The sequence below is a fragment of the Podarcis tiliguerta genome (genome assembly GCF_965153285.1).
Source record: "Podarcis tiliguerta genome assembly, chromosome: 9".
Taxonomy (NCBI): domain Eukaryota; kingdom Metazoa; phylum Chordata; class Lepidosauria; order Squamata; family Lacertidae; genus Podarcis; species Podarcis tiliguerta.
The window spans coordinates 2,946,296-2,972,917 of record NC_139542.1 but is presented as its reverse complement, the minus strand read 5'-3'; the positions used below and the strand labels follow the sequence as shown (position 1 = coordinate 2,972,917).

General features: G+C 44.4%; 2 protein-coding genes across 20 annotated transcripts in view; both read left to right on the top strand.

Annotated features, from left to right (window-relative positions):
* LOC310657660 (CD209 antigen-like protein C) overlaps positions 1-1,504 on the top strand; it is a 29,826-nt gene extending 28,322 nt beyond the window's left edge. For all 6 annotated transcript variants that reach the window (XM_083398680.1, XM_083398678.1, XM_083398675.1 and 3 more), the window contains one exon: positions 1,133-1,504. In XM_083398680.1, coding sequence (XP_083254806.1) covers positions 1,133-1,283 — 151 coding nt within the window. In that variant the 3' untranslated portion in view covers positions 1,284-1,504. The remainder of the gene's footprint in view (positions 1-1,132) is intronic.
* Positions 1-26,383, top strand: part of LOC310657650 (uncharacterized protein) — a 55,354-nt gene extending 28,971 nt beyond the window's left edge. For 3 of the 14 annotated variants that reach the window (XM_083398636.1, XM_083398634.1, XM_083398635.1), the window contains exons 2-9: positions 7,035-7,181; positions 7,635-7,757; positions 10,631-10,741; positions 11,862-11,960; positions 12,940-13,059; positions 20,573-20,724; positions 21,800-21,909; positions 26,011-26,383. In XM_083398636.1, the coding sequence (XP_083254762.1) occupies positions 7,064-7,181; positions 7,635-7,757; positions 10,631-10,741; positions 11,862-11,960; positions 12,940-13,059; positions 20,573-20,724; positions 21,800-21,909; positions 26,011-26,161 (984 nt within the window). In that variant the 5' untranslated portion in view covers positions 7,035-7,063 and the 3' untranslated portion in view covers positions 26,162-26,383. Of the gene's footprint in view, positions 1-5,008; positions 5,417-6,335; positions 6,436-7,034; positions 7,182-7,634; positions 7,758-10,630; positions 10,742-11,861; positions 11,961-12,926; positions 13,060-20,572; positions 20,725-21,799; positions 21,910-26,010 lie in introns of those variants that run through there. The other 11 variants (XR_014501846.1, XM_083398629.1, XM_083398627.1 and 8 more) reach the window with 11 other exon arrangements.
* Positions 26,384-26,622: the final 239 nt, after the last annotated feature.

Genomic DNA, 26,622 nt, shown 5'->3' with positions numbered 1-26,622 from the left:
CTCCTGCAAAACAGGAATCACAACTGAAGAATCCTTGACAGATTCCTAATAGTTTTTGCTGTCAGCTGGCAGTTTAAGACAGTTCATGGTTCCCTTTAAGTATCTAACAACTCTTTTCAGCTTGTGTTGATGGATGTACAAGGTCAGAGTAAGATCTCACTCATCCACAGCTTGGTAGGAGAACAGAGAACTGGACTGGCATTTATTACCAAGACTGCATTAACAGAGGGCTGCTTTCAATTTTGCAAGGTCTCCTGCAACAAAATCCAATGACATTCATCTCCGTTGATGCACCCAATACCAACCACTAATCCTTTTGGGCAAAGGTATTGAGTAAACTTTACAAACGGGCAGCGGGGTTGTATAATACTAGCTGGGAACTTAAACCCTGTATGCCAGTTGTTCCCAGTTAGCTAAGTACTGCAGACCCCTTGTTTTTCAAAAGCCAAACCATCCTCCATTGAAGATTTCGATATCTCTGTGGCAGTTTTTGTTATGTGAATGGTATAATGGAATGGGTGGTTTGTGGACCACTAATTGGGAACCACTGCTGTATGTGAACTTAGAATTGATCAAAGGTCAGATCCAAGCAGAGGTGGAGCTAGGTGCTCCGGCATCTGGAGCGCTGTGTACCTGGGGGCGGGGCGAGTGTCCCAGGGGATTGGGCGCATGTCTCAGGGGGGCACCGGCTGCCATGAGCCTCCTTGCAGGTGCAGCCTGTGACGAGTGTTGGGGCAACACAGCAATGCCACACCCCCCCTCAGGGATGGCACACAGGGCAAGCTGCACCCACCTCACTCAACTTTTTCTGCCTCTGGATGCAACCCAAACATCTCATGGAAGTAAAAAGGACCCATTTCACCATTGTTACTAGTATCAGTAGATTCATGGAGACCTAAAAATGAGTTATACAATACATTTACAACATTTTTTGTGTGCTGTGTAGTTCAACTTGATTGAATATAAAATGGACACTGGCGAATGTAAGGCCTTATCAGAAGTGACGATAAACGGGATGGATGTTAAGACAGAAATAACTAAACATATTTTTAATGGTAGAAGGCATGGGGAGCAGGTGAGGAAACAGACCTCCAATCTTGATGATCAGTGCTGCTCTTTCTTTTCTTTTCAGGTACTGGAATTTCTACGAGCCAAATATTGAAAGGCACCACGACTGCGCTGCAGTTACCTTTGATTGCTACAAACATTGCTGGATAGCATTAGAATGTCATCTACAAATACCATATATTTGTAAGAAGGTGCCTGATGATGTTTGGCTCTAAGAAGACACCTTAAGATGAGTGAAATTGGATCCCATGATGTCTTCATAAAAGCAAAACCAAGAGATCACCCCACCCCACAGGTTTAATGCACAATCCACACTCTGCCATCTAGGTTATGGGACTCTCTGGCATCAGCCCTCACAATCATCTTGAAAAGACCTTCTTCCGAAAGCTCAGATGTAGATGGCTACAAAAATAGAGAACGGAAGGGTCCAATCATATTCTGTTTTCTGTTTAATGTATTTATTTGCAATGCATACCAATATCTGTCTCCTTACTCTGTGTGTTTGATGCCCCATTGCCCCTTCTGATCTCCATCACCACTACCTTACAAGGCACATAAGGACAACCCTGCATGCCAGGCAATGAGCATGGGGGCCACCCAACGCCTGGTGTCTCATTCTAGCAGACTAATCACAAATACAACTTCGGCTTCATCACTGGGAAATTCTGATGCCCTTGTTCTCATGTAGAGTTAACATTGGGCAACAAACACAGTGAACTGCTCTCGATTTCTTCAGAACTTGGCAGGGGGCAAGACTGGGGCCCACACACGTGTGGGCACAGCACTAGCAGCATGTGCTGGTGCTTTCATGGCATTCATGGTAGCAGGGGTGCCAACTTGAATAAAATATTGGGGATGGAGCAAGGAAGCTCCACCCTGCATAATCGATCACAAGACAGTGCACTCACACCATTTGAATGGCAATGTCCATGAACTTGGGGGAGGTGGCCCCCTTAAATATTTTATTGGGTCCTCTACCCCTAGGAGTTGGCTCCTATGCAAAGTGTCCATCAACTGAGTTAAGTAACCAATTAGATTCTGCTGTTCAGAATCACAGCTTTACAAGGTGTGAATAGCTTGGTCTGTGTTGTGGACTAGCACCCCTCGACTCTAGCCGGGGACCTCTCCTGCCACATCTTGCATGACTGATGGCTGGAAGTGGTTGTGGTTGATTCAATCTGTCCTGCATATTCAACCAAGGAGAACTGATATTTTAATCATTTATTGACAAAAGGATAGCACCTTGGTGGTATATATGATACTTGTGCCATGTATCCTTGTTCCTAACTCTGAAAGAGAAAGTCGTGGGGGTGTTTCATGAGGGAAGAACTGAAGCCGGCTTTCAGAACTTCTGAGTGGATTCCATCCTGTCATGTGGCTTTACCACGTGCTTGAGGGTTAGAATCACTGAATCATAGGATTGTAGAGTTGGATGGGACTCAGAGGGTCATCTAGTCCAATCCTCTGCAATGCAGAAATCTCAAACTGAAGCCTCCATGACAGATTGCAATCTAATATCTGCTTTAAAAGCTCCATTAAAGGAGTCCACAACCTCCTGAGGGAGACTGTTCCACTGTTGAACTGCTCTTAGTGTCATAAAGATGTTTAGTTGGAATCTCCTTTCTTGTAATTTGAAACCATGGGTCTGGACTTCTGGGTGCCATAGGAATGGCAGTTGGAGTGCAAGCCTGATTGTTCCAACAGGCTCGGTCTTCGCGAGGGGGTAGGGGAAGTACTAAGGCTATAAGCACCCCTATAAAACCTAAAGGGATCTCTTTAGGCTCTGAAACATGAGCGCTCTCTCTCTCTCTCCTGAGTTGCTTTGAAAGGAGCGGGGGGGGGGGGCGGTGGCAAGATTGAGTCGCCAACTCAACCCAGCAAAGAAAAGCCTAAAGTTCCAGCTGACAGTGTTTACTTTTCCAAAAAAACTGCAAAGCTGAAGAAATTCTTTGAACTCATTTGGATTGATCTGCCGATCTGATGTGAGGTTGAAACAGAACTCCATCCCAACCGCAGATGATTTTACTCTGCATGGGAATATTCTACAATTGTAAGAAGATGTCTTTTTTCTTGCTTTCCTGCTTATGATTGCTTATGACTAAATACCAAAGGATTATATTCCTAAGAAAACTTGCATAGAATATTTTATTTTGACTTTATTTAACATATGTCAGGAATTCTGGTGGCCAAGAATGCAGGAAGAAGTCAAGAAATATGTCAAGGCGTGAGAAGTTTGCCAGTGAATCAAGAGGCCCCGGGAATCACCAGCAGGGTTGCTTCAACCACCTCCCACCCTCCCAAGGGCCATGGGAAGCAATATCGATGGACTTTATCACCGACCTACCAGAGTCAAGGAAACAGACAGTCATATGGGTAGTGTTCTCTAAGATGGGGCACTTCATGCCCTGCAGGAAACTGCCTCTGATGCAGGGGACGGTGCAACTCTTTGTAGAGCATGTGTACGAGCTGCATGGGTTGCCGCGAAGGATCATATCCGATAGGGGGACGCAATTTACCTCCCAGTTCTGGAGGAAACTGATGCAACTACTGAAGGTAGAAGTATGTCTTTCATCGGCTAGGCACGCACAGACAAACAGAGAGTCAGAGAGAATGAATGCCACCTTACAACAGTACCTACGCTGCTATATGAATTAACAGCAAGATGACTGGGTGGAGAAGTTGGCACTCGCCGAGTTTGCCTTCAACAACACAGTACACTTGTCTACACAACAGACCCTGTTCTTTGCCTGACCTGGCAGAGTATTTTGAAGGTCATTAGAACCCTGCTGGATCAAGCCGAAGGCTTATCTAGTTCAGCATTCTGTTCTCACAGTGCCCAGCCAAGTGCCTAATTTTATGGTCCTTGTGAGGTTATCCAACAGCCATAGGTTTTTGTGGACTTTCCTCTCCATGAACTCCTTGTTGCATCTGCAGGAACTTTAGCCGCTGTCCTTGCTTTGAGGTAAAAGGGATATAAAGGAACAGGTCAGGGGGTGGTGGGATAGAACAAGCTATATCTCTATCTCTATCTATCTATATCATCTATATCTATCTATCTATATATCTATCACTGAGACTTGGGATCTTCTTGATCCAAAAAAATTTCCCTTCTTCCAACACACCGATTCTACAATCATATCAATGGGAGGCTTAAAAAAAAATGCCTATGGGAGGAGAGGAGAAGAAGAGCAGCCAGGTCCCATTTTTTGCCCTGCCATCATGACCCCAGTTTGTGTGCATTGGAGCCTTATCAGAGGCTCGAGGTCGTTAATTATTCATTGGAGGCGATTTCATAGGCTCGGCTCAGAGGAAGATGAGGCCTTATCAGCTTGGCCGGGTGGAAATGCCGACAATTATACCCCACCCATCTGGCTAGGATTCCCCCGCAACTCTGGGTGGCTTCCAGCAGAATATAAAAATATAATAAAAGTCAAGTGTTAAAAACTTCCTGATACAGGATGTCTTCTTTTGTAGTTCTTAATCTCATAGACATCTGATGGGAGGCAGTTCCCCAGGGAAGGTGCTACTCTCATGAAGGCCTTCTGCCTGGTTTGCTGTAACCTCACTTACAGTGAAGGAGCAGCCAGAAGACCTTCGGTGCTGGACCTCAGTGTCCAGGCTGGACGATGGGGGAAATCTTCATTTGCAAATGAAGATTTACACTAATGTACTTTGCCATATTTCCTGGTACAAGTGTTGAGACAGAAAGCTTTCCAATATTACTATCAGAGTTTATGAGGAGTAAGGATTCTTCTGGGGAATATGCTTTGAAGGTAAAGTATGTACCCAGCCTAAATAAAAAATAAAACTAATAACTTTTGAAAAAAAATAAGTAGGATATCAACTCTGAAAGCAACATTTGCCTGGGTTTATGCTTTATGTGGAATGCTGATTGGATATAACGAGCAGCCAATCAGGAAATGGTATAGCCTAAAGGGGAGGAGTTCTGGAATGTCTGACATCACAAGGGAGGTGGTTCTTAGCCAGTGGGAGGATGAAACAACCTTAAGAAGAAATTAGAGAAAAGATTGTTTCATGACAACACCAAGGTATCCAAACAGAAAGAGGTCTGAGGGGTGGAACACTTTCCTTACAAGCTTTGATTTTTGCAGGGCCGAAAGGTCACCAAGAGGGAAAATGATAGGGAGTGTTTATAAACTACAGATGGTTTTTCTCTTTTAAATACTAGGCCTCAGGGTCATCCAATGAAACTGAGTGGTGGAACATTCTAGGACTGTGTACAGGTGCTGTATTACCAGTTGTATTACTGTATTACAGGCTGTTTGGCCAATAGCAACCACCAGGCAAGCAAGAGGTTTTTTGCATTCCACTGGACGGAGACTCTTAGGTAGGGAAACGTCAGTTAATTGGTAAACATTAGCAAAGAAATTGATCAGCAATGTAGAAGAGAGTCTAATATAAAGCCAACAGCAACTGGAATAAACTACAAAGCTAGCAATATAACCAATAAGCAAAAGATCTTAGGCAACAATAATGATAATACAGATAGCATAGGTTCAGTTCTTCATGTCTCCCCAGCCAATGAAGATTTGGAAGGTTTATCTGGGACACTTCAGGCTGGCAGGTGGTCATTCTCTTCACATTCTGGCATGGAGTATAGAACAGTGTATCAAGATCTCCCTGTCCCCTTCAGCTGCTGGCCCTTATATAGTCCATAGTGAAGGTCTCATGCCAAGCTGGCAACAGATGTAATTCATGATGTAAATCCATTCCCATCCTTTGATCTGGCCTGGGAGTCAACACACGTGGGCATGAGAGCCTTCATTTGCATTTTTTATCTCTGTGGTTCGGTCAAAATAAGGTTACTTCCCTTTTTCCCAGACAACTGCTTCCTTCTTCCTTCCCCTATGTAGTCAAATGTTTGATAGCTGGCCAAGCCATGAAGTTCCTTTCACTTCTTCTCAAACAGCCAGGTTCCTTATATTAAAGCTCCAGCTACATTGCAAACCAGGAGCACCACATTCTGTTTTATTCCCTGACAATACAGGTGCCCTGCTCTGATTCATGGGCCCAGTTTGTCAATCCAGATCCAGATCATGATCCAGAAAATAAAGTTCTTTGGAAAAACCCATTTACTAGCATTTCAAGGACTGCTAGCTCAGATGGCTTTGAAATGGGATTAGACAACAGCCCTCTTTCTTTCTTTAAGCCATAGCATCAGATGTCAGGCTGGGTTTCACAAAAAGAAAACAAAATGGCACACTTGGGGAGCCTGGGTAACAGGTTCCCCTCTGCTTCTTTTCCAGGTCCATCTCATGGTCTCCAAAGTCTTGCTAAATTCAATTGGATTTACATGCATCCAACTGAGACCAGATCTAGTACTCTATCTTTTCTGATGATCAGGAGGTAGTTATATAATTAAATGCATACACCTTCCATCAAGGATGGGGAGCATGTTATTGGTGTACAACTTCTGTCATCCCCAACCATTGACCATGATGCCTGTGATGGAGGGAATTGGCACCCAGGAACATCTGAAGACCTCAAATGATAATGATAACAATTTACTATTTATACCCCGCCCATCTGGCTGGGTTTCCCCAGCAACTTTCTGGGCGGCTGCCAGCATATTAAAAACAAAATAAACAAAATAAAACACCACACATTAAAAACTTCCCTAATAGATCCCACACTATCTATTAAATGGTGGACATCTTACTGGAATCCTGTAAACTAGATGTCAAGGAGTTTAGAGAGGAACAGGATGCAAAATGAGAATGTGCTACATTACTAAAAAAAAAAAATTAAATGCCTTGGAATCCATATGGAACATTCTCTTGGTTTAAAACTGAGATTGATCCAGCAAAAGGAAAAGAGAGAGACGATTCAATTATATTGGACTCAACAATGTCTTCATGGGAAAGGATTGTCTAATACTGATAGAGGCTGCTTTCTACCTAATGTGCTCTTAGTCTTATTCTCCATTTGTTTTTATCTGATTCTAGATTGTTGCTTCACAGACAAAACTGAGAGGATGGAGGAGCCAGCACCCGCAAAGCCTGCAAAGCCCACAAAGCCCAAAAAAACCACAAAGCCTGCAGCACCAGCAGAAGCCCCAGCGGAGGCAGAACAACCTGCAACTATAACTGATGGTGTGTATACAGCGCATTCATATGGGATGATGTTTCTCATAAAGTAGTGGAATGCACAAGAAATGCACGGCTTCCATCTGCTTCTTTTCCAGGTCCAACTTGTGGTCTCCAATGTCTTTTTGGGGTTTTTAAAAATTTATTTATTTGGTTTTGCAAATTAAAAATTTACAGTCACATATCAATATACAATATAAAAAACAAGATTCCAGAGAATTTCCTGGACTTCCCCCCTCCCCTTTGTGGGTCCTATTGTTAGTCATTTCCTCCTGCATCTTTTATAATAATGCAAACATTTGCATTTCTACATGTGTATCTACTTTGATTATGTTCTTGTAATAGGGAGATTAAGTGCAGGACAGCAAAAGTGAATTCTGTGAACTTTCAGAGACTTATACTCCAACCAATGTGTTCATGCTCTTATCCTCCATGTTATAATGGCTTGTTGTTTCACAGACAAAACTGAAAAGGTGGAGATGCCAACACCCGAAAAGGGTGCAGAGTCCATAAATAATGAAGCATCCAGAAAGGATTCAGCAACAGCAACAACACCAGCACCAGCAGCAGATGAAACTGGTGGTCTGTATACAGCACAGTCATATGGAATGAGGTTTCTGATAAAGTAGAGGAATGCATGGGAAAGGGAAGTTGATGGAGAGACAGGCAGGGAGTGGAACCAGTCAGGTTGTGCTAGGGAGGAGTGCAGAGAAAAGCCCACACAGCTCTTTGGGTGCCACAGATCCACGAAGCGCCACAGAAACCCCAGGATTCAGCCCACTCTTTGCTGCAGGCTGTGTGCAGCTAGGAATGTCTCCACCATTAGGCAGAATGAGGCAGTTGCCTTAGGTAACAGGTGCTGAGGTGGGTAGAGATATGTAGACCACACAAGCTGCACTGCACCTTCTCAGTTAGTCTGCTCCCCCATCAGCAGCATCCAAATAAGAGCCAATGGCCAGTCCAGCCCAGCTTCTGTATGTGGCATTATGTGCGCAGAGGGGATGCTTTATCCCATGTTGATGGCCTTTCAGCTGATTCCCTGGTGGCCCGCTGGAATGTGGAGTTAACCAGGGCTATTGACTGTTTGGCTCCGAAGCGCCCTCTCCGATTGCATGGAGCCCGGACAGCCCCGTGGTTTTCCACGGATCTGAGGGCAATGAAACAATCGTTGAGACGGCTAGAGCGCCGGTGGCGGAGGACCCATTCTGAAGCTGACCGGACACAGGTTAGAGCTCAATGTCGAGCCTACCAAGTGGCAGTAGCGACGGCGAAGAAGACTTTCTTCACCGCCTCTATTGCATCTGCAGAAAACAGCAGCAGGAGACTTTTTCAGGTGGTCCGCAATCTAGTGGAACCACCTGCTACATCGGGGCCCAGTACGGGCCACATGATCTCCTGCAATGATTTTGCAAAGTTTTTTGCAGATAAAGTCGCTCAGATTCGGGAAGAGGTCGATGCCACCGTGGGAGCAGGGCCGGGGCGGGAGAGTGCTAGAGTCCTGTCTAGTCAAATTGCGTGGGATCAATTCCAATCTGTTACCTCCGAGGATGTGGACAGGCTGCTTGGACGAGTGAAACCAACCACCTGTCTCCTGGATCCTTGCCCATCCTGGCTTATAAAAGCTAGCTGGGAAGGGCTGGGCGATGGGCTTCGTGGGGTAGTGAATGCTTCCCTCCGTGAGGGAGTCTTCCCAGACCCGCTGAAAGAGGCGGTTATTAAACCGCTTCTTAAAAAACCATCTTTAGATGCGGGCACGATGGCCAACTATCGCCCAGTCTCAAATCTTCCATTCTTGGGCAAGGTGATTGAGCGAGTGGTGGCTGAACAACTCCAGGCACGCCTGGAAGAAGCGGACCATTTGGATCCCTTCCAGTCGGGATTCAGGCCTCATCACGGGACTGAAACTGCCTTGGTCGCACTGGTTGATGATCTCCGGCAGGCTAGGGACAAGGGTGAGAGCTGTTTCCTAGTTCTGCTGGATCTCTCAGCGGCGTTTGATACCATCGACCATAACATCCTTCTGGACCGTCTTGAGGGGCTGGGAGCTGGGGGTACTGTCATACAGTGGTTCCGCTCCTTCCTCCTGGGCCGTGTTCAGAAAGTTGTGGTGGGGGATGAGTGTTCAGACCCCTGGGCTCTCACTTGTGGGGTGCCTCAGGGTTCTGTCCTCTCCCCCATGCTTTTTAACATCTATATGCAGCCGCTGGGAGAGATCATCAGGAGGTTTGGGCTGGGTGTTCATCAGTATGCAGATGATACCCAGCTCTACCTCTCTTTCAAATCAGAACCAGTGAAGGCGGTGACGGTCCTGTGTGAGTGTCTGGAGGCGGTTGGAGGATGGATGGCGGCAAACAGATTGAGATTGAATCCTGACAAGACAGAAGTACTGTTTCTGGGGGACAGGAGGCGGGCAGGTGTGGAGGATTCCCTGGTCCTGAATGGGGTAACTGTGCCCCTGAAGGACCAGGTGCGCAGCCTGGGAGTCATTTTGGACTCACAGCTGTCCATGGAGGCACAGGTTAAATCCGTGTCCAGGGCAGCTGTGTACCAGCTCCATCTGGTACGTAGGCTGAGACCCTATCTGCCCGCGGACTGCCTTGCCAGAGTGGTGCATGCTCTGGTTATCTCCCGCTTGGACTACTGCAATGCGCTCTACGTGGGGCTACCTTTGAAGGTGACCCGGAAACTACAGCTAATCCAGAATGCAGCGGCCAGACTGGTGACTGGGAGCAGCCGCCGAGACCATATAACACCGGTCTTGAAAGACCTACATTGGCTCCCAGTACGTTTCCGAGCACAATTCAAAGTGTTGGTGCTGACCTTTAAAGCCCTAAACGGCCTCGGTCCAGTATACCTGAAGGAGCGTCTCCACCCCCATCGCTCTACCCGGACACTGAGGTCCAACACCGAGAGCCTTCTGGCGGTTCCCTCACTGCGAGAAGCCAAGTTACAGGGAACCAGGCAGAGGGCTTTCTCGGTAGTGGCGCCCTCCCTGTGGAACGCCCTCCCACCAGATGTCAAAGAGAACAACAACTACCAGACTTTTAGAAGACATCTGAAGGCAGCCCTGTTTAGGGAAGCTTTTAATGTTTGATGTATCACAGTATTTTAATATTCTTTTGGAAGCCGCCCAGAGTGGCTGGGGAAACCCAGCCAGATGGGCGGGGTATAAATAATAAATTATTATTATTATTATTATTATTTGTTTGGGGAGCAGAAAGTCCTTTAGTATCGAAGGCTACTGTCTTCTGATCCAGACATTGGTCAGAAAAGTTCCCTCAAGCAGCAAGGCATCTCGCTTTGCTTCCTCCACCTGCTTATCCTCCCAAGGGCCCACCCGCTGAACAATGGACAGTCTCTGGCTGATGGCTGCCACAGCATATGGAACCCCTTTTCCTGGGCTGGGAATGGTATGTTAGTTACTGATGGCTAAATCAGAATTTTCTTTCTTCTAGCATCTGGTTTTCAGAGCATCGTTGCTTTCATCACATCTCCAACGGGTGAAAGATTTGTCGTACTTGAGATTTTCATCCTCACTGCCATGACACTGCTGATATTCCTTCTATGTAAGTACATAATTAGCATACTTTGCAATTAATATCACGGGCTTTCCTTCAATTCAAACAGCATTTCCAAAAAGAGATGGCAGGATCCACCTTCCATTTACCCCTTTTATCTCTCTTTGATATCAGGGGATGAGTTACAGCTGTCACCCAGTGAGAGCAATGACACTGTTTTGTTCTCCCTGAATAAGTGAGTTCCAGCACTTGGAACAGAAACACAGGCTTGCACGAGTCCCCGGGACACCCTGGGCAATTCCCTTTCCCAGTTGCCATTCTCTCCTCCTTTCCCAACTAATCCTCATTTGCTGGGGGAGAGCCCCAATTCCTGGTCCTCACCACCCTGCCCTCTTCTAAGGCTCCAGTCCCTTGAAGGAAAGTGCTTGGGGAAAACAGGCTGCAGAGGATAAGGCCATGGCCAAAGTGGGTGGGTCCAGAGCCTACCTAAATATCAAGATATATGAAGGGCCTTTTTCAGCCGGAATTCATCAGGATTCTGTTCTGGCCCCTCTCAGGTGGGCGCCGTTGCCATTTTAAGAGAACAAGCGAGGAATTCAAGGTGAGTTTGCCACCTCTTTCTCCAGAAAAATACACTGGATAAATAAACACATGACCTATTTGCCAAGCGAATTCATTTTTAAAGGGCACTCCAAGTAAGCAAAGCGTGGGGTGGCGTGAACCAAATTATCTAAGAATTTGCATATTTTGAGCATACGGCAGGGCATGAGGCAGCTTGGCAAAGGCAAGTCTCTAGGACAAAGAGGACAGATGTATCTAGACAACCAAAAATCTAAAGCTTTCAAAGGAAGGCCAACCATCTGATGACAGAAGCAACAGGCCAAATGGAAACAGGACTTCAGACCAGCAGGGCAGCCACAATCAAGGCATAGGAAACACCAATATAAGGGCTGTGAGCAGAAAATATTAATAGAACTCGGATTTATGTTTTTGTTGATTTGATTTTTTATTCAGCCTTCTCCCTAAGGTCCTGGAACATGTTACAAGTCAGTATTTAAAATTCAATGTTAAAAGCAGTTTGACACCAAGTATCCCCCTCCCCCAGGTCACCAGACTAGTAAGCTAGAACAGAATTTCTTCATTTCTTTTCTACCTACCTCCTCCTTAGATCAGAAGGAAATGAAAAAAAGAGTGGAGATTGAAATGGCAATGAACATGATTCGAAACATTGTTGTTGGGATTGATTCAAACTATAAGGACAAGGATGGTAAGCATTTTATTTACAAATCCTCACTTTTGCTAGAACGTGTTTAGTTCAAACAAACTTCAATTCCTTTAGTTCACTTTGGGATTCATATTGTGTGAGCAAAACACATATTCAATGAAACTCATCACCCAATAGAGTTTATCACGGTTTCATTGCTCAGCAGGAAGAAAAGCAGGTGGTTGTGATTCTCACATCTCCCCACTAGAAATGCTGTCCTTCCCCATCACACTGTTAATTCACAATGTTTGTGCTAGTGCTAGATTTTAGCACTGGCACAAGGGAACTTTGCCCCCACTTCTCCCTGCATGCCATCACCAAAGCTGCTCTCCAAGTGGGGGAAACTTCAGAACAGATACAAAGAGAGGGAAAGGGACTGAAGATTGCATTGCAAAAGGAGAAATCCTTGCAGTGACGTAACGTCCTGCTTAGTTCTCTGTGGAATGCAACTCAATATTCATCAAAAAAAGAGTTAGGGTGCCTGTATTTTCTTAGATTTCAGAAAGCATAATTGAAAACCGTAAAGTAATCTTTGTATATTTGGCTTTACTGTGGGACTCGAGGCAGGAATAATAATAATAATAATAATAATAATAATAATAATAATAATAATTTATTATTTATACCCCACTCATCTGGCTGAGTCTCCCCAGCCACCCTGGGCGGCTCCAGCCCAGAGTTTTGGAATTGTTTTGTGACCCTGTGATTCCCAGCAGAAAAGGAGGACAAAGGAGGGGAAGATTAGAGATACTTCATGAGCCAGTTTCAATATGAGAATAGGATAGTGGATTGCATGGGTCTTTGATGTAATCCAGCTGCAGGGGTCTCCTGAGGCTTTTCATTGGTGATCTCAGCCACAGAGAATCAAGTCTGCCCTCATATTCATAAGAACCCCATCCTGGAGCTCTGCTTCTTGATTCAGGCTAGAGTGTTCCAAAATGTTTGAAAATGGTTTCTTAATATTTGCAGATTGTTATTTCAGATACTCCTGCCTTAAACTGTTTCAAACCTTTAGACTTCCAAATACTCGCTGCAGCTCAAAACTTATCAGAGGAAGTGCGGTATCTTGCCAAAAGAAATGATCGACTGCAAAAGGAAATTGGTAAGCTACCCTATGATGCTGAAGAATTGTAGCGCAGTGGGAACCTGCCCTGAGTCTGCACCAGCTGAAAGGTGTGAAAACTCTTACTACCAGAGCAGAGTGGTGCCCTTCTTTGCACTTGGCCACCCTAGGGAAACATCAGAGAAATCCAGTTCAACTCTCCCGATCTGCTGAATTGATTTAGCTTCTATGGTGAGGAAAGAAAAGACTGCCATTCTTTGCTATAGAAGAGACAATCAGAACAGGTCAGCTAAAAGACCTGTCCTTTATTATATTCACCCATGGGAGAGAGATTCTTGAATAGCACTCCCGAGGCAACTTCCACCAACTTGTTCAGAGAGACTGCTGGGCAGTGGGGTGGTTGGTGCAACAGCAAAATTTCTCTTTGTTTCACAAGCCCATCATCAGAAAGGAGCCCTCAAGCCCCCTCACATAGTGAATTGGCTCATTGGCATGTGGGTTAGAATACCTGTGGACAATAGCAACCCTCTCTCTACCCACGGGCCTGATCTGTTGCCACAGCAAGTACTCAGACCGCCAAAGCTAGGTCAGGATAGGGTCTTCCATTTATCTGCACAGGTCTCTAAGGTGGGCTCTCCTTCACTGGAAACACTTCCTAAATAGGTAATGAATTTTAGGTGGGTTCCCACCAAGCAACACCCAGTGATAACAGCAAGAACCTTTTATTGAACTAACAGAACTGGACAACAGGGGCAAAGCAAATGCTTACAGACATTTCTGAAGTCCTGGATCACTCCCACTCTCATTGTGCTTGTCTGCCTAAACTCCCAAGCTGAGAATCATAACTGAGAGTTTAAGGGCCAATGGCAATAGCCCAAATCCTGAAATGTCCTGTGATTGGATATCATGTATCTAATCAGAACCCAGCGGCTCATAATCCTTAGTCCAGACTCAAGCTCAGGCAAACACAGACCACTGAATACATAACACCCCTCCCTCTTAGGCACAAAACTGTATCCCCGTCAACACACATAGTCATCAAAGTGGTGAGGGCAGTGCCTCACCCTCTGGGAGTGGTGAAGCTCATTGCCTTGGGTTCTTGGGGATGCCAATGAAGCTGCAGCTGGTGTCGTGGGTGTCACTGATGTAATTGACTCTGCGCTGTCTGGTGGTGCAGTGTTGGGGCCCCATTCCTCAGCCCTACCCTGGGCCGCAGGGTTCTCATCGGGTGCATCAGTCTGTGAGCCAGGCTGATCATTCACCTTGTCCCTGTGCTCAGGTGTGGGAGCAGTGACTGGGGCATCAGCCAGATGGTGGGGTGTTTGGTCCACATGCCGGCAGTGGACCTGAGCATCTGGTGTGGCAGCCTTGTAGGAGCCTGGCCCAGTGCCCTGGTAACAGCGGTGGAGAGCAAGGCAGGACAATCCCCATAGTTCTGGATGTAGACAGGGTCATCAGGGGCGAAGGAACTGGGGGCCGCTGGAGCCTCTCAGCCAACAGGTCAATCAGATGCCAGATTAGGGTGCAACCAATCCAGGAGTAATGCCAGTTTCGAGTTCATAAGGAGCTCTGCTGGGCTTCAACTATTCAATGCAGAGTTTGAATGTGCTGCTGTAGCAGGAAATCCACTAGGCAATTGTTCCAGCCCCCTGGGCAATCCAGTTACAGGATTTCATGATGGTCCTCATCATTCTCTAAGATTGCCTATTCGTTGATGGGTAGAACGGTGCTGCTGTGACATGCCGGATTAGGTCGTAGGCCATGAACTTCTGTAACTTGGCTGACATGAACTGTACTCCATGATCAGACATGATGTTGTCTGGCAGGCTGTGTATGATGAAGAAAGACCCGCAGCAGGGCCCAGATGACGATCCTGGAGGTCATTGCTGACACTGCCACCACCTTGAGCCACTTTGACAAGGAGTCCACAATGATGAAGAATGTCTGACCTTGATATGGGCCAGCAAAATTAATGCGGAGTCTTGACCATGGTGTGTGTGTTATCTCCTACTGTCGGATTGGGGCCTGAGGCATGTCTGGTTAAGACTGGCAGTGCTGGACCCACTCTTCTACTGCAGAATCAATGCCTGGCCACCAGATGTAGCTACTGGCCAGAGCTTTCATATGGACAATGCCTGGGTGACTCACATGGAGAGCCTCCAGCACTCTGGTCCACAGCTTAGCAGGGATCATGACCCGGTTTCCCCACAGAAGGCATCCCTTTGGACTGACAACTTATATTGCTGGGAGACAAATGGGGAGAATTCTGCATCAAGGCAACCCACTAGCAACCCCCTCCACATCCAGTTGAGGACTCAAGAGATGGTGCGATGCTTCACCAAGTGTGTGGCAACATTCATGGCATGGAGCGGCAGCTGGGGCAGAGTCTCTAGCAGCATCACACTGAGGACTGGAGATGGGTCGGAGTCTATGCCTGGCAAAGGCAGGTAGCTTAGGGCATCTGTGTGGCAAAGACTCTTGCCATGGTGGTGGTGCAGCACATAGTCATATGCCTTGAGAAAGATGGACCACCTTAGCATCCTCAAGGACAGGTTCTGGGGCGTCTGCTATGTAGGAGCACAAAGGCCCAGCAAAGGCTTGTGGTCAGTCATGATCGTGAAGTGGTGGCCATAGATGTAGTCATGGAACGTCTTCACTTCTGCCACAATAGCAAGGGCCTCCATTTTGATTTGGGTGCAATTGCATTCTGTAGATGACTAAGTTCTGGAGTAGAATGCATTGGGGGCCTCTCACCCATTTGGCAACTGGTGGCTCAGGACTGTGCCAATTCCATATGGAGAGGCATCACAGGCAAGCACAACGGGCTTAGTCTCATCAAAATGGGTAAGGACACTGTCAGAGGAGTGCAGGTGTTTGACAGCATTGAAAGCAGCATTCTGAGCATGGCCCCAGATCCAAGGAGATTTCTTGTCCAAAAGCCAGTGCAGGTGCTCCACAATTGCAGCCTTGTGTGGGAGAAAGGAGTGGCGTGATTGGATATCATGTATTGAATCAGAACACGGGCTCAGAATCCTTAGTCCATATTCAAATTCAGGCAAGCACAGAACACTGAATACATAATAGGTAAAGTGATTATAAAATAGTTTATAAAGCTTTAGATGCGAAAGCAGAGAAGGGGAACAAATGCAGATTACATCACTTATACATAAAAACAAGTGAAGGATGGTCAGCACCAAACACACATTTCATGAGAGTTGTATAATGCCATTTCCCCTCTTTTTCTTTGATGTTGGGAAAAATGATTGCCTTTAAAGAAATAATGCCAAAATCAGACCTAAACCCTGATTGAAATGGATCTAGAAAATCAGTTACCTCCAAGAGCACCTGGATCTGGTCCACAACGACCTACTCAAGAACCTTGACCAGGAAGTATCTTTACTTTAAAGATATTCTACCAAAAGTTTTAGAAAAGATACGGGACTTTGGGCAGGTCACAGGTTCTAAATTAAATTTAAATAAGACGAAGGGACGCAGGTGGCGCTGTGGGTTAAACAACCAAGCCTAGGACTTGTCGATTAGACGGTTGGTGGTTTTGGTTAAAAATATGATGGAGAAAGAAAAAAAGATTTACAACAGAAAACAGATTTAGTTATACATAAAAAAGGAAAATATCTAGGAGTTTTGTTAACAGCTAAGAATACTAATTTATATAAGGACAATTATGAGAAGGAATGAAAGAAATAAAAGAAAGACTTAGAGTTATAGGGAAGAATGAACTTATCATTTTGGGGAATATCTTTGAAAAAATGAATGTACTACCAAGAATGTTATTCTTCTTTCAATCAGCCCCGGTAATAGGCAGTGTCGGATACTTCGAGCAATGGCAAAAGGATATTTCCAGGTTTATCTGGCAAGGGAAGAAACCAAGGATAAAATATAAATTATTAGCAGATGCAAGAGAGAGAGGAGGTTTCTCCCTGCCGGATCTGTAATTCTATTACGAAGCATCCTGTTTCTGCTGGCTCCAGGATTCTGGATCACGCTGAAAAGTGCAGACATTCTAGATTTAGATTTATTATCTATTCTAGATAATAGATTTGGATGGCATGCTTACATATGGTATGAAAAAGCAAAGGTTCATAAAGCATTTCAGAATCATATAATAAGAAAATTGATTTTCAGCGTATGGGAAAAGTATAAAAATCTATTTGAGAAAAAAAATACCCTGGTGGATTTTCCCTTTGGAAGCAATATCTTTGAGAAAAGTGAACATAAGAGCCATAGATAATTGTAAACTGAAGTAGAAAATCAGTTAAAATTAAAAGATTTTTAAGAGATAAGAGAACTAGCAACAGATTGGCTATAGCATTCGCAAGTGAATGATATCTTCAAGAGAGCTTTTAGTCATACGATATCAAGATTCCAAAAAGAACTTTTAGAAAATAGTACTAAAACATCTTTCCAAAATGTATAACCTGCTCCTAGAATGGCATACAAAGGACGAACAGGTTAAATATTATAAACTGGGCAAAGGACTTAGGACATAACATACAAATAGCAGATTGGGAGAGGCTATGGAAAACAGATCTAAAATTCACAGCATGTTGTACGATATAAGAAAATTATATGAAAATGATGTGCTGGTGGTATCCTACTAAGTTATCCAAAATGGATAGAACAAGCTCTAAAATTTGTTAGAAATGTAAAGAGAAGGAGGGTAGCTTTTATCATATGTGGTGGTCATGCAAGATACCAAAGTCTTTCTGGGAAGTGATATATAATGAATATATAATAATATATAATGAATTGAAAAAAATGTTTAAAGTTACATTTGTTAGAAAACCAGAAGCATTTCTGTTAGGAATCACAGGTTCTGATATTCCAAAAGACCAGAAAGGATTGTTTATGTATGCTGCAAGGATGCTACTAGCCCAAAGATGAAAAGAAACGAGTTCTGAGCAAGGACGAATGACAAACTATGCTGGACTATCCTGAAAAGGCAAAAGTGACTGGCAGACTCAGGAATCAAGAAGATAGTGACTTTAAAAAGCTCTCCCCTCGCTGCTAGTTTATATCAGCCACAAGGGGCAGGTGCCAGAGTGCAAGTGGTTGTCCTGACTGATCCAAGCACCTTGTCCGCATTCTTGAACCATACTGACTGAAACACACCCATCACAATGGAAACAGACTCTGCTCTGGACACCCTTTGAGATTCATCTGCTGTAATAGAAGGGTCAAGATGAAAGCAATTTTATCCTCCAAATGCTTTGCAAACAAGTCACAGAAAGCTGCTTTCAGTTCTACCATCTCCATCGGGCCAGACTGTAGCAGGGCCTGCACTACCTGGGAAAGCTCTGCTGGATGGCACAATGGAGGAAGCAAAGCAAGCCTTCTTTGTAGCCTTTACTGCCACTTGTTAGGTTCAAGGATGAGCCCTTACTAGTAGTCGATTGCATTCAACCAGAGTTTCTTCCACACGCGTTCAAGCCATCTCCCAGCTTCTTTCTACACCCTAACCTCTGCAGTATACCAGGGGGCAAAACAGGCTGCATGAAGCGGGAGAGGGCACTCAGGGCCAATTGTGTCAATGGTCTAAGCCAAGTCAGAGGGCCTTCTGGGTAGCTGTGCCCACACTGTGGCACTCCCTCCCACCAGATGTCAAGGAAATAAACAACTACCTGACTTTCAGAAGACATCTGAAGGCAGCCTTGTTCAGATAAGTTTTTAATGTTTTGTGTACAATTGTGTTTTAATTTGTTGGAAGTCACCCAGAGTGGCTAGGGAAAACAAAAAAGCATGTAAATGAAGTAGTAGTAGTAGTACTGAAGCTGAGGCTCCAATACTTTGACCACCTCATGAGAAGAGAAGACTCCCTGGGAAAGACCCTGATGTTGGGAAAGATGGAGGAGAAAGGGGACGACAGAGGACGAGATGGTTGGACAGTTTTCTTGAAGCTACTTATATGAGTTTGACCAAACTGCGGGAGGCAGTGGAATACAGGAGTGCCTGGCATGCTCTGGTCCATGGGGTCATGAAGAGTCAGACACGACTAAACAACTAAACAACAACAATATTGGGAGATTTTGATCTAGGAGACCTTGCCAAATTTAAAGCAGCCCTCTGTTAATCCAGTCTTGGTAAAAAATGCCAGACCAGTTCGCTCTTCTACTACCAAGCTGTGGATGAGTGAGATCTTACTCTGACCTTGTACATCCAAGAGTCGGACATGACTAAACGGCTAAACAAAAACAATAACAGTAGTCGGTTGTGCCAGAGCTTGGTCAAAGCTCAGCAGGCGCACCAGTCAGATCAGCTGGAAAATCCCCCAGAGCCATTTGGAAGCTCACTGGATTCATCCTGTCAGCTCAGGCAGGGAGACAGCTAGGCAGCAAAGCGGGTGGTAAACCAGCAGAATCCCTCATCTGTCCCAGTTGCCCAATGGCAGGAACACACTTTCCCCTCCGCAACTGAACAAAGAGCCTGGAGAGAGAAAGAGAATTTTGATAAACCACAGCTACTCCCCCTTCCCAACCTTCACGTTGAAGGAATGGGTTTCCCAAACCCAAAACTGACTGTGCAGGCAGTTTGAAACTGCACCAAAATCCCTATTTTTCCTTAGCTAAAATCCATTAACTTGAGCTCTGAGCTCAATGTATAAACAAAAGCGCGGCTGTATAAACAAGTGCTCAGAGCCCTCTCCTTTATCAGTTTGTGACAGCAAGGATGACCTTGGCTGTTCAGTAGAACACGGATGACACATCTAGGTCTTATCTTACGTCCTGGACACACTCTGACGCACAGACCTAGTCTGGGAACAGTGCCAGAGTGTGTTCTTGGAGTTGGTGACCTCTTGCTCCAAGATAAGAGTATAAGAACAGGAATATCCTTTTATGGTCAGAAGTACAGGAAGGAAAACGCTTTTATGGTTAAGAGTAACCAGAGCAGGAACATCTGTGATGTCAACCTGCGTGTACAAGCTGACGTGCTTGGATTCCCGGGGAAGGGGGAGAGGGTGCCTGGAGGATATCTATACTGCATGAAATCTCTCATTTCTTTGAACTTGCTGTGGACTGACCATGCAAGTGCCTTTCTGCTGTTCCGGAGAGCAGAAATAAAGAACTCTTTTTCTGAACCAACCCTCGGTGTCATTTGACTTCCTTCCTCCCATCCAGGAGCAACGCAGAGCCCACCAATCGGTAAAGTCCAATAAGGCTACAACGTCTGCCCTAATTGTGCCCTAAGTATCCAGTTGGAAACAAGTGGGTGAGGCCCCTGGGGTTCAGATAAGGCCTGTGAAGGAACATGCATCTTTTGTCTATTCCCTCAAATAAAAGGTTCTTCACTGTGCTCCCTTTTCCAGCTATGCCCCCCCCCGGGTATTTCCTGCAGCATCATGCAGGAGTTGAAGAGTTAATGTTGCTCTTATTTTAATCTTTTTGAGCTTCCTAGATGAATATATGTTATCATGTGGCCGCAGAAATGAACTTAACAAAAAGAATTGAAATCTGCACAGAAATACAAGTTTGTTCCCCTTAAATTCCCTATCTTGTTTTCTTTTTCTCTTTGTCTCATCCTCTGGCTTAACTCAAAGACACCCTTACTAGAAACTTGAAAGATGGTTGGGTTATATTTTCAAATGCGTTCTATCTGTTTTCTGCTGAGCTACGCTCATGGATGGATTCGCAAAAAAAGTGTGAGAGGGAAGGCGCCAAGCTCATTTCTATAGAATCAGTGGAAGAACAGGTGAGCATCAAAGCCAAGTATTGAAAAAGGTAGGGGATCTCCTTGAGTCAAAGGGATCCTGTCATCACTATCCAATTAAGAAGTTCCAATACACCTATATGCAGCCAAGACAGCAACTCCATCAGTCAAGCTAAGGGGTGGGTGGGGCAGGGACCAGCTGCTACCATCTGGGGCTAACTAAGGTTTCTTGGTGCTGCTGAACTCTAATAGAATGAAGCTGGTAGTCAGGAAGGAGGTCTTGAAGGAAGAGGAGGAGTAGATACCTGAGGGGAATCTATCCCTTGGATTTCCTGTAGATTCTTCCTCTGCTCTTTGAGATGTACTGAGTGCTTAGAAAAAAGGCTTCCCTCACCACCCTAACCTTCTGGCATGAGGGGATCATGGAGATGACTCTAGAGGAGCTTGCAGGGTATATCCCTCTCCCAGCCCCTTAGCCCAGGCAGAGGGGCTACTGGGGTGCTGCAGAGCCCAGACATGGCTGAGACCCCACCATCAGCCCATCAAGCAAACCACAACCAGACTGATTCCAGTGTCTCTGGAACCAACAAACAAGCATGGGCACCAAAATTTGAGTATTTGCTACACAGGTCACTGTCCTGCTGGTTTCAAAATGAACTGTTCTATGGCAAAGTCATTTATAGTATCTGGAAATTTTAACTCTGTGTCATGACTGGAAGACATATGTAGCCAGTATTGGTGAGGGCAGGTGAAGTTACCCTTCACTACAATATTTCATCTTTGGAATACTTCCTTGATTTCATCAATCATAAGCATCATCATAGTTTGGATCAGGGGGACAATAGCGCATCCTCCATACAAAATTATTCTTTGTACTTGATGCAACCATACTTGGAATACTATGTATAATTTTGATCATTGCTTCCCAAAAAAATATGGATTGGGTCTTCAATTGTGACACCTGCTCCTTTTGAAATGTTTTTGTTTTATGTCTGTTCAATGTCTGCAAAGGATTATAGTCTCCCCAAGAAAGGGAAATTGTCTAGAAAGGTTTTGGGATGCTCCTCATTCCTACTGAAGCTTTTCTGTTTTTTCTTTCTCTCCACTCCTACTCTAGTTTTTTATAAACAATCAAGTAAAAGGTCGTAGAAAGTTTTTTTGGATTGGACTCTTTAAAGACAGGAATGAGGAATGGAAATGGCTGTCAGGGAAGCTACCTGAAGACGAGTAAGTTTTTGAAGAAATATTTGCTAATGGCATGCATTCCAAAAAGGTGCAGATTCTGTTTACGTAATTGATCCTTTCCCTCTCCAAATATATTTTGTCATGTAATATTCTCTGCTACCAAAGATCTGCATATGTACTCCTCCACATCATTGTCCAGGTGAGTGACTGCTGCTTCTCATTAGTTTGGAGAGGCAGAAAGGCTCCTCTTCCTGATTCTCTAGCCTAATGAATGTGGTAATTCAGAAGAGGAAGAAGGCATTTTTTAAACTGGTTTGTGCTGATTAGCTCAGCTTCAAAAGGACTTGTAGGGACCTAAAGCTGAGCAACACTCTCTTTAGGAAAGTATTTCTGCTGTTATCTGCTAAACAATCTGAATAACCAGCAATCTCAAACCTAAAATAATAGTAGCAGATGAAGTAAGTATGTAAGAGAGGGTAGTTCATGTCACTCTCTTGGATAGAATCATAGACACATAGAAATTTAGAGTTGGGTGAGACACCCAAGAGTCATCTAGTCCAACCTCCTGCAAAACAGGAATCACAACTGAAGAATCCTTGACAGATTCCTAATAGTCTTTGCTGTCAGCTGGCGGTTTAAGACAGTTCATGGTTTCCTATAAGTATCTAACAACTCTTTTCAACCTATGTTGATGGATGTACAAGGTCAGAGTAAGATCTCACTCATCCACAGCTTGGTAGTAGAAGAGCGAACTGGTCTGGCATTTTTTACCAAGACTGGATTAACAGAGGGCTGCTTTAAATTTGGCAAGGTCTCCTAGATCAAAATCTCCCAATATTGTTGTTGTTTAGTTGTTTAGTCGTGCCTGACTCTTCATGACCCCATGGACCAGAGCATGCCAGGCACTCCTGTATTCCACTGCCTCCCACAGTTTGGTCAAATTCATATAAGTAGCTTCAAGAAAACTGTCCAACCATCTCGTCCTCTGTCGTCCCCTTTTCCTTGTGCCCTCCATCTTTCCCAACATCAGGATCTTTTCCAGGGAGTCTTCTCTTCTCATGAGGTGGCCTCAGCTTCACAATATGTCCTTCCAGTGAGCACTCAGGGCTGATTTCCTTCAGAATGGATAGGTTTGATCTTCTTGCAGTCCATGGGACTCTCAAGAGTCTCCTCCAATACCATAATTCAAAAGCATCAATTCTTCAGCGATCAGCCTTCTTTATGGACCAGCTCTCACTTCCATACATCAGTATTGAGAAAACCATAGCTTTAACTATACAGATCTTTGTCAGCAGGTGATGTCTCTTCTTTTTAAGATGCTGTCTAGGTTTGTCATCACTTTTCTCCCAAGAAGCAGGCCTCTTTTAATTTTGTTACTGCTGTCACCATCTGCAGTGATCATGGAGCCCAAGAAAGTAAAATCTCTCACTGCCTCCATTTCTTCCCTTTCTACTTGCCAGGAGGTGATGGGACCAGTGGCCATGATCTTCGGTTTTTTGATGCTGAGCTTCAGACCATATTTTGTGCTCTCCTCTTTCACCCTCATTAAGAGGTTCTTTAATTCTCCTCATTTGTGTCATCAGAGTTGTGTCATCTGCATATCTGAGATTGTTGATATTTCTTCCAGCAATCTTAATTCCGGTTTGGGATTCATCCAGTCCAGCCTTTCACATGATGAATTCTGCATATAAGTTAAATAAACAGGGAGACAATATACAGCCTTGTCATACTCCTTTCCCAATTTTGAACCAATCAGTTGTTCCATGTTCAGTTCTAAATGTAGCTTCTTGTCCCACATAGAGATTCTCCAACTTTGGCTGCAAAGAATATGATCAATCTGATTTCAATGCTGCCCATCTGGTAATGTCCATGTGTAGAGTCGTCTCTTGTGTTGTTGGAAAAGAGTGTTTGTGATGACCAGCTTGTTCTCTTAATGGAACTCTATTAGTCTTTGCCCTGTTTCGTTTTGATCTCCAAGGCCAAACTTGTCAGTTGTTCCTTTTATCTCTTGACTCCCTACTTTAGCATTCCAATTCCCTATAATAAGAACATCCTTCTTTGATGTCATTTCTAGAAGGTGTTGTAAGTCTTCATAGAAATCATCACTTTCAGTTTCTTCAGCACCGGTAGTTGGTGCATAAACTTGGATTACTGTGATGTTAAAAGGTGTGCCTTGGATTCGTATGGAGATCATTCTATCATTTTTGAGATTGAATCCCAGTACAGCTTTTGCCACTCTTTTGTTGACTATGAGGGCCACTCATAGAGCCACTTCTATGGGCGTCTTGTCCACAGTAGTAGATATGATGATCATCCGAACTGAATTCGCCCTTACCTGTCCATTTTAGTTCACTGATGCCCAGGATGTCAATATTTATTCTTGCCATCTCATTTTTGACCACATCCAACTTACCATGGTTCGTGGATCTTACATTCCAGGTTCCTATGCAATATTTTTCTTTACAGCATTCTTTCCTTTCCTTTCACTTCCAGGCACATCCACAACTGAGTGGCATTTTGGCTTTGGCCCAGCTGCTTCATCAGCTCTGAATCTACTTGTACTTGTCCTCCACTCTTCCTCAGTAGCATGTTGGACCCCTTGTGACCTGAGGGGATCACCTTCCAGCATCATAACTTTTATATGCCTGTTGTTTTTGTCCATGGAGTTTTCTTGGCAGGGATACTGGAGTGGCTTGCCGGTTCCTGATCCAGGTGGATCACGTTTAGTCAAAACTCTCCACTATGACCTGTCCGTCTTTGGTGGCACTGCATGGAATAGCTCATAGCTTCACTGAGTTATTCAAGGCCCTTTTCCGCAACAAGGCAATGACCCATGAAGAAGGTTGCACCCAATACCAACCACTAATCCTTTTTGGCGAAAGTATTGAGTAAACTTTACAAACTGGCAGTGGGGTTGTATAATACTAGCTGGGAACTTAAACCCTGTATGCCAGTGGTTCCCAGTTAGCTAAATACTGCAGACCCCTTGTTTTTCAAAAGCCAAGCCATGGGCCACCCTACCTTTGAACATTTTAATATATCTGTGGCATTTTTTGTTATTTGAATGGCACCAAGAAGCCCCTGGATGGGTGGTCCATGGACCACCAATTGGGAACCACTGCTGTATGTGATCTTAGACTTGATCAAAGGGCAGATCTCACCCAAACATCTCATGGGAGTAAAAAAAAAACCCCTACTACACCATTACTAGTAATTTCAATTTAACAGATTCATAGAGAGCTTTAAAAAAGAGGGATTTATAGAATACATTTATCACAGAATTTTAGTGCTGTGTAGTGGGACTTGATTCAGTATACAATGGACACTGGAGAATGCAAGGTCTTACCCGAATTGACAATAAGTGTGGGGCTAGGGTGATATCTTTATCAACTATGGATAATTGATTAGAGTAAACATAGAATCAGCATGTAAGATTTGGATAAGATATATATGTGAGAGATATCATATCATTTCAGACAACTGTATAATGGCTTTGTGGTTATAGATTATATTTTGTATTTCATTTGTAGACATAGCTATTTTTGTTTCTGTATAGTGTCATTGCTATCCTCATGCATGGGGTGGGTGATGGATGTGAGATGAGGTGGATGAAGGCGGATGCAAATCTAACAAGGTTTCAATATGCTCAGAATAATTGCTACTGAGGTAACTCTGCTATCAGAAAGTAAGGATCTCTCTTTCAAAACCCTCTCTCCAACACCCACAAAAGTCCAGAGCAGATCTGAGGAGGATGTGGGTGCATATGGAAAGGAGAGAGGGCCAATTCTGTTGCAGAAATGGAAATCCTGGCAATAGCAGAAGTGCTGCATTGGATACTGCCCAAACTAAATTGACTGACAGTTCTTGTGTGTACCTCTGAGCCTTCCGAAGTGACTCCCTCACTATTTTGTAGTTTCCTATGAGAAATCGCTTCATATAAAAAGAAAAGAGACAGTCTTGACCCACAGATTTTTTAAAAATTTGGTTAGAATTCTTAAATCTGGGGAGAAAAATCCATCCCATTTGTGGGTGGATGTTAAGAGAGAAAGAGCTGGACTTCTTTTTAATGGTAGAAGGCACGGGGAGTAGGTGAGGAAGTAGACATCCAATCTTGATTTATCAGTGCTGCTCTTTTCTTTTCAGGTACTGGATTTATTATTCGCTACATTATGAAGTGAACCATGACTGCACTGCAATGACCTTTGATTGCATTGATACTTGCTGGATAGCACTAGAATGTCATCTGCAAATGCCGTATATTTGTAAGAAGGTGCCAGATGATGCTTGGCTCTAAGAAGACACTTTCAAGATGAACAAAACTGGATCTCATGATCACTACACAAAAGCAAAACCAAGAGATCACCCCACCCTGCTGTTTTAATGCACAATCAACACTCTGCCATCTAGATTATGGGACTCTCTGGCATCAGCCCTCAAAAACACCTTGAAAAGACCTTATTCTGCAAGCTCAAACGTAGATGGCTACAAAAATAGAGAATGGAAGTGTCCAGTCATAGCCTGTTTTCTGTTTAATGTATTTATTTGCAATGCAGACCAATATTTGTTTCCTTACTCTGTGTGTTTGATGTCCCATTGCCCCTTCTGATCTTCATCGCCACTACCTTACAAGGCACATAAGGACAACCCTGCATGCCAGGCAATGCGAATGGGGGCCACCCAGCACCTGGTGTCTTCTTCTAGCAGACTAATCACAAATACAACTTTGGCTTCATCACTGGAAATTCTGGCACCCTT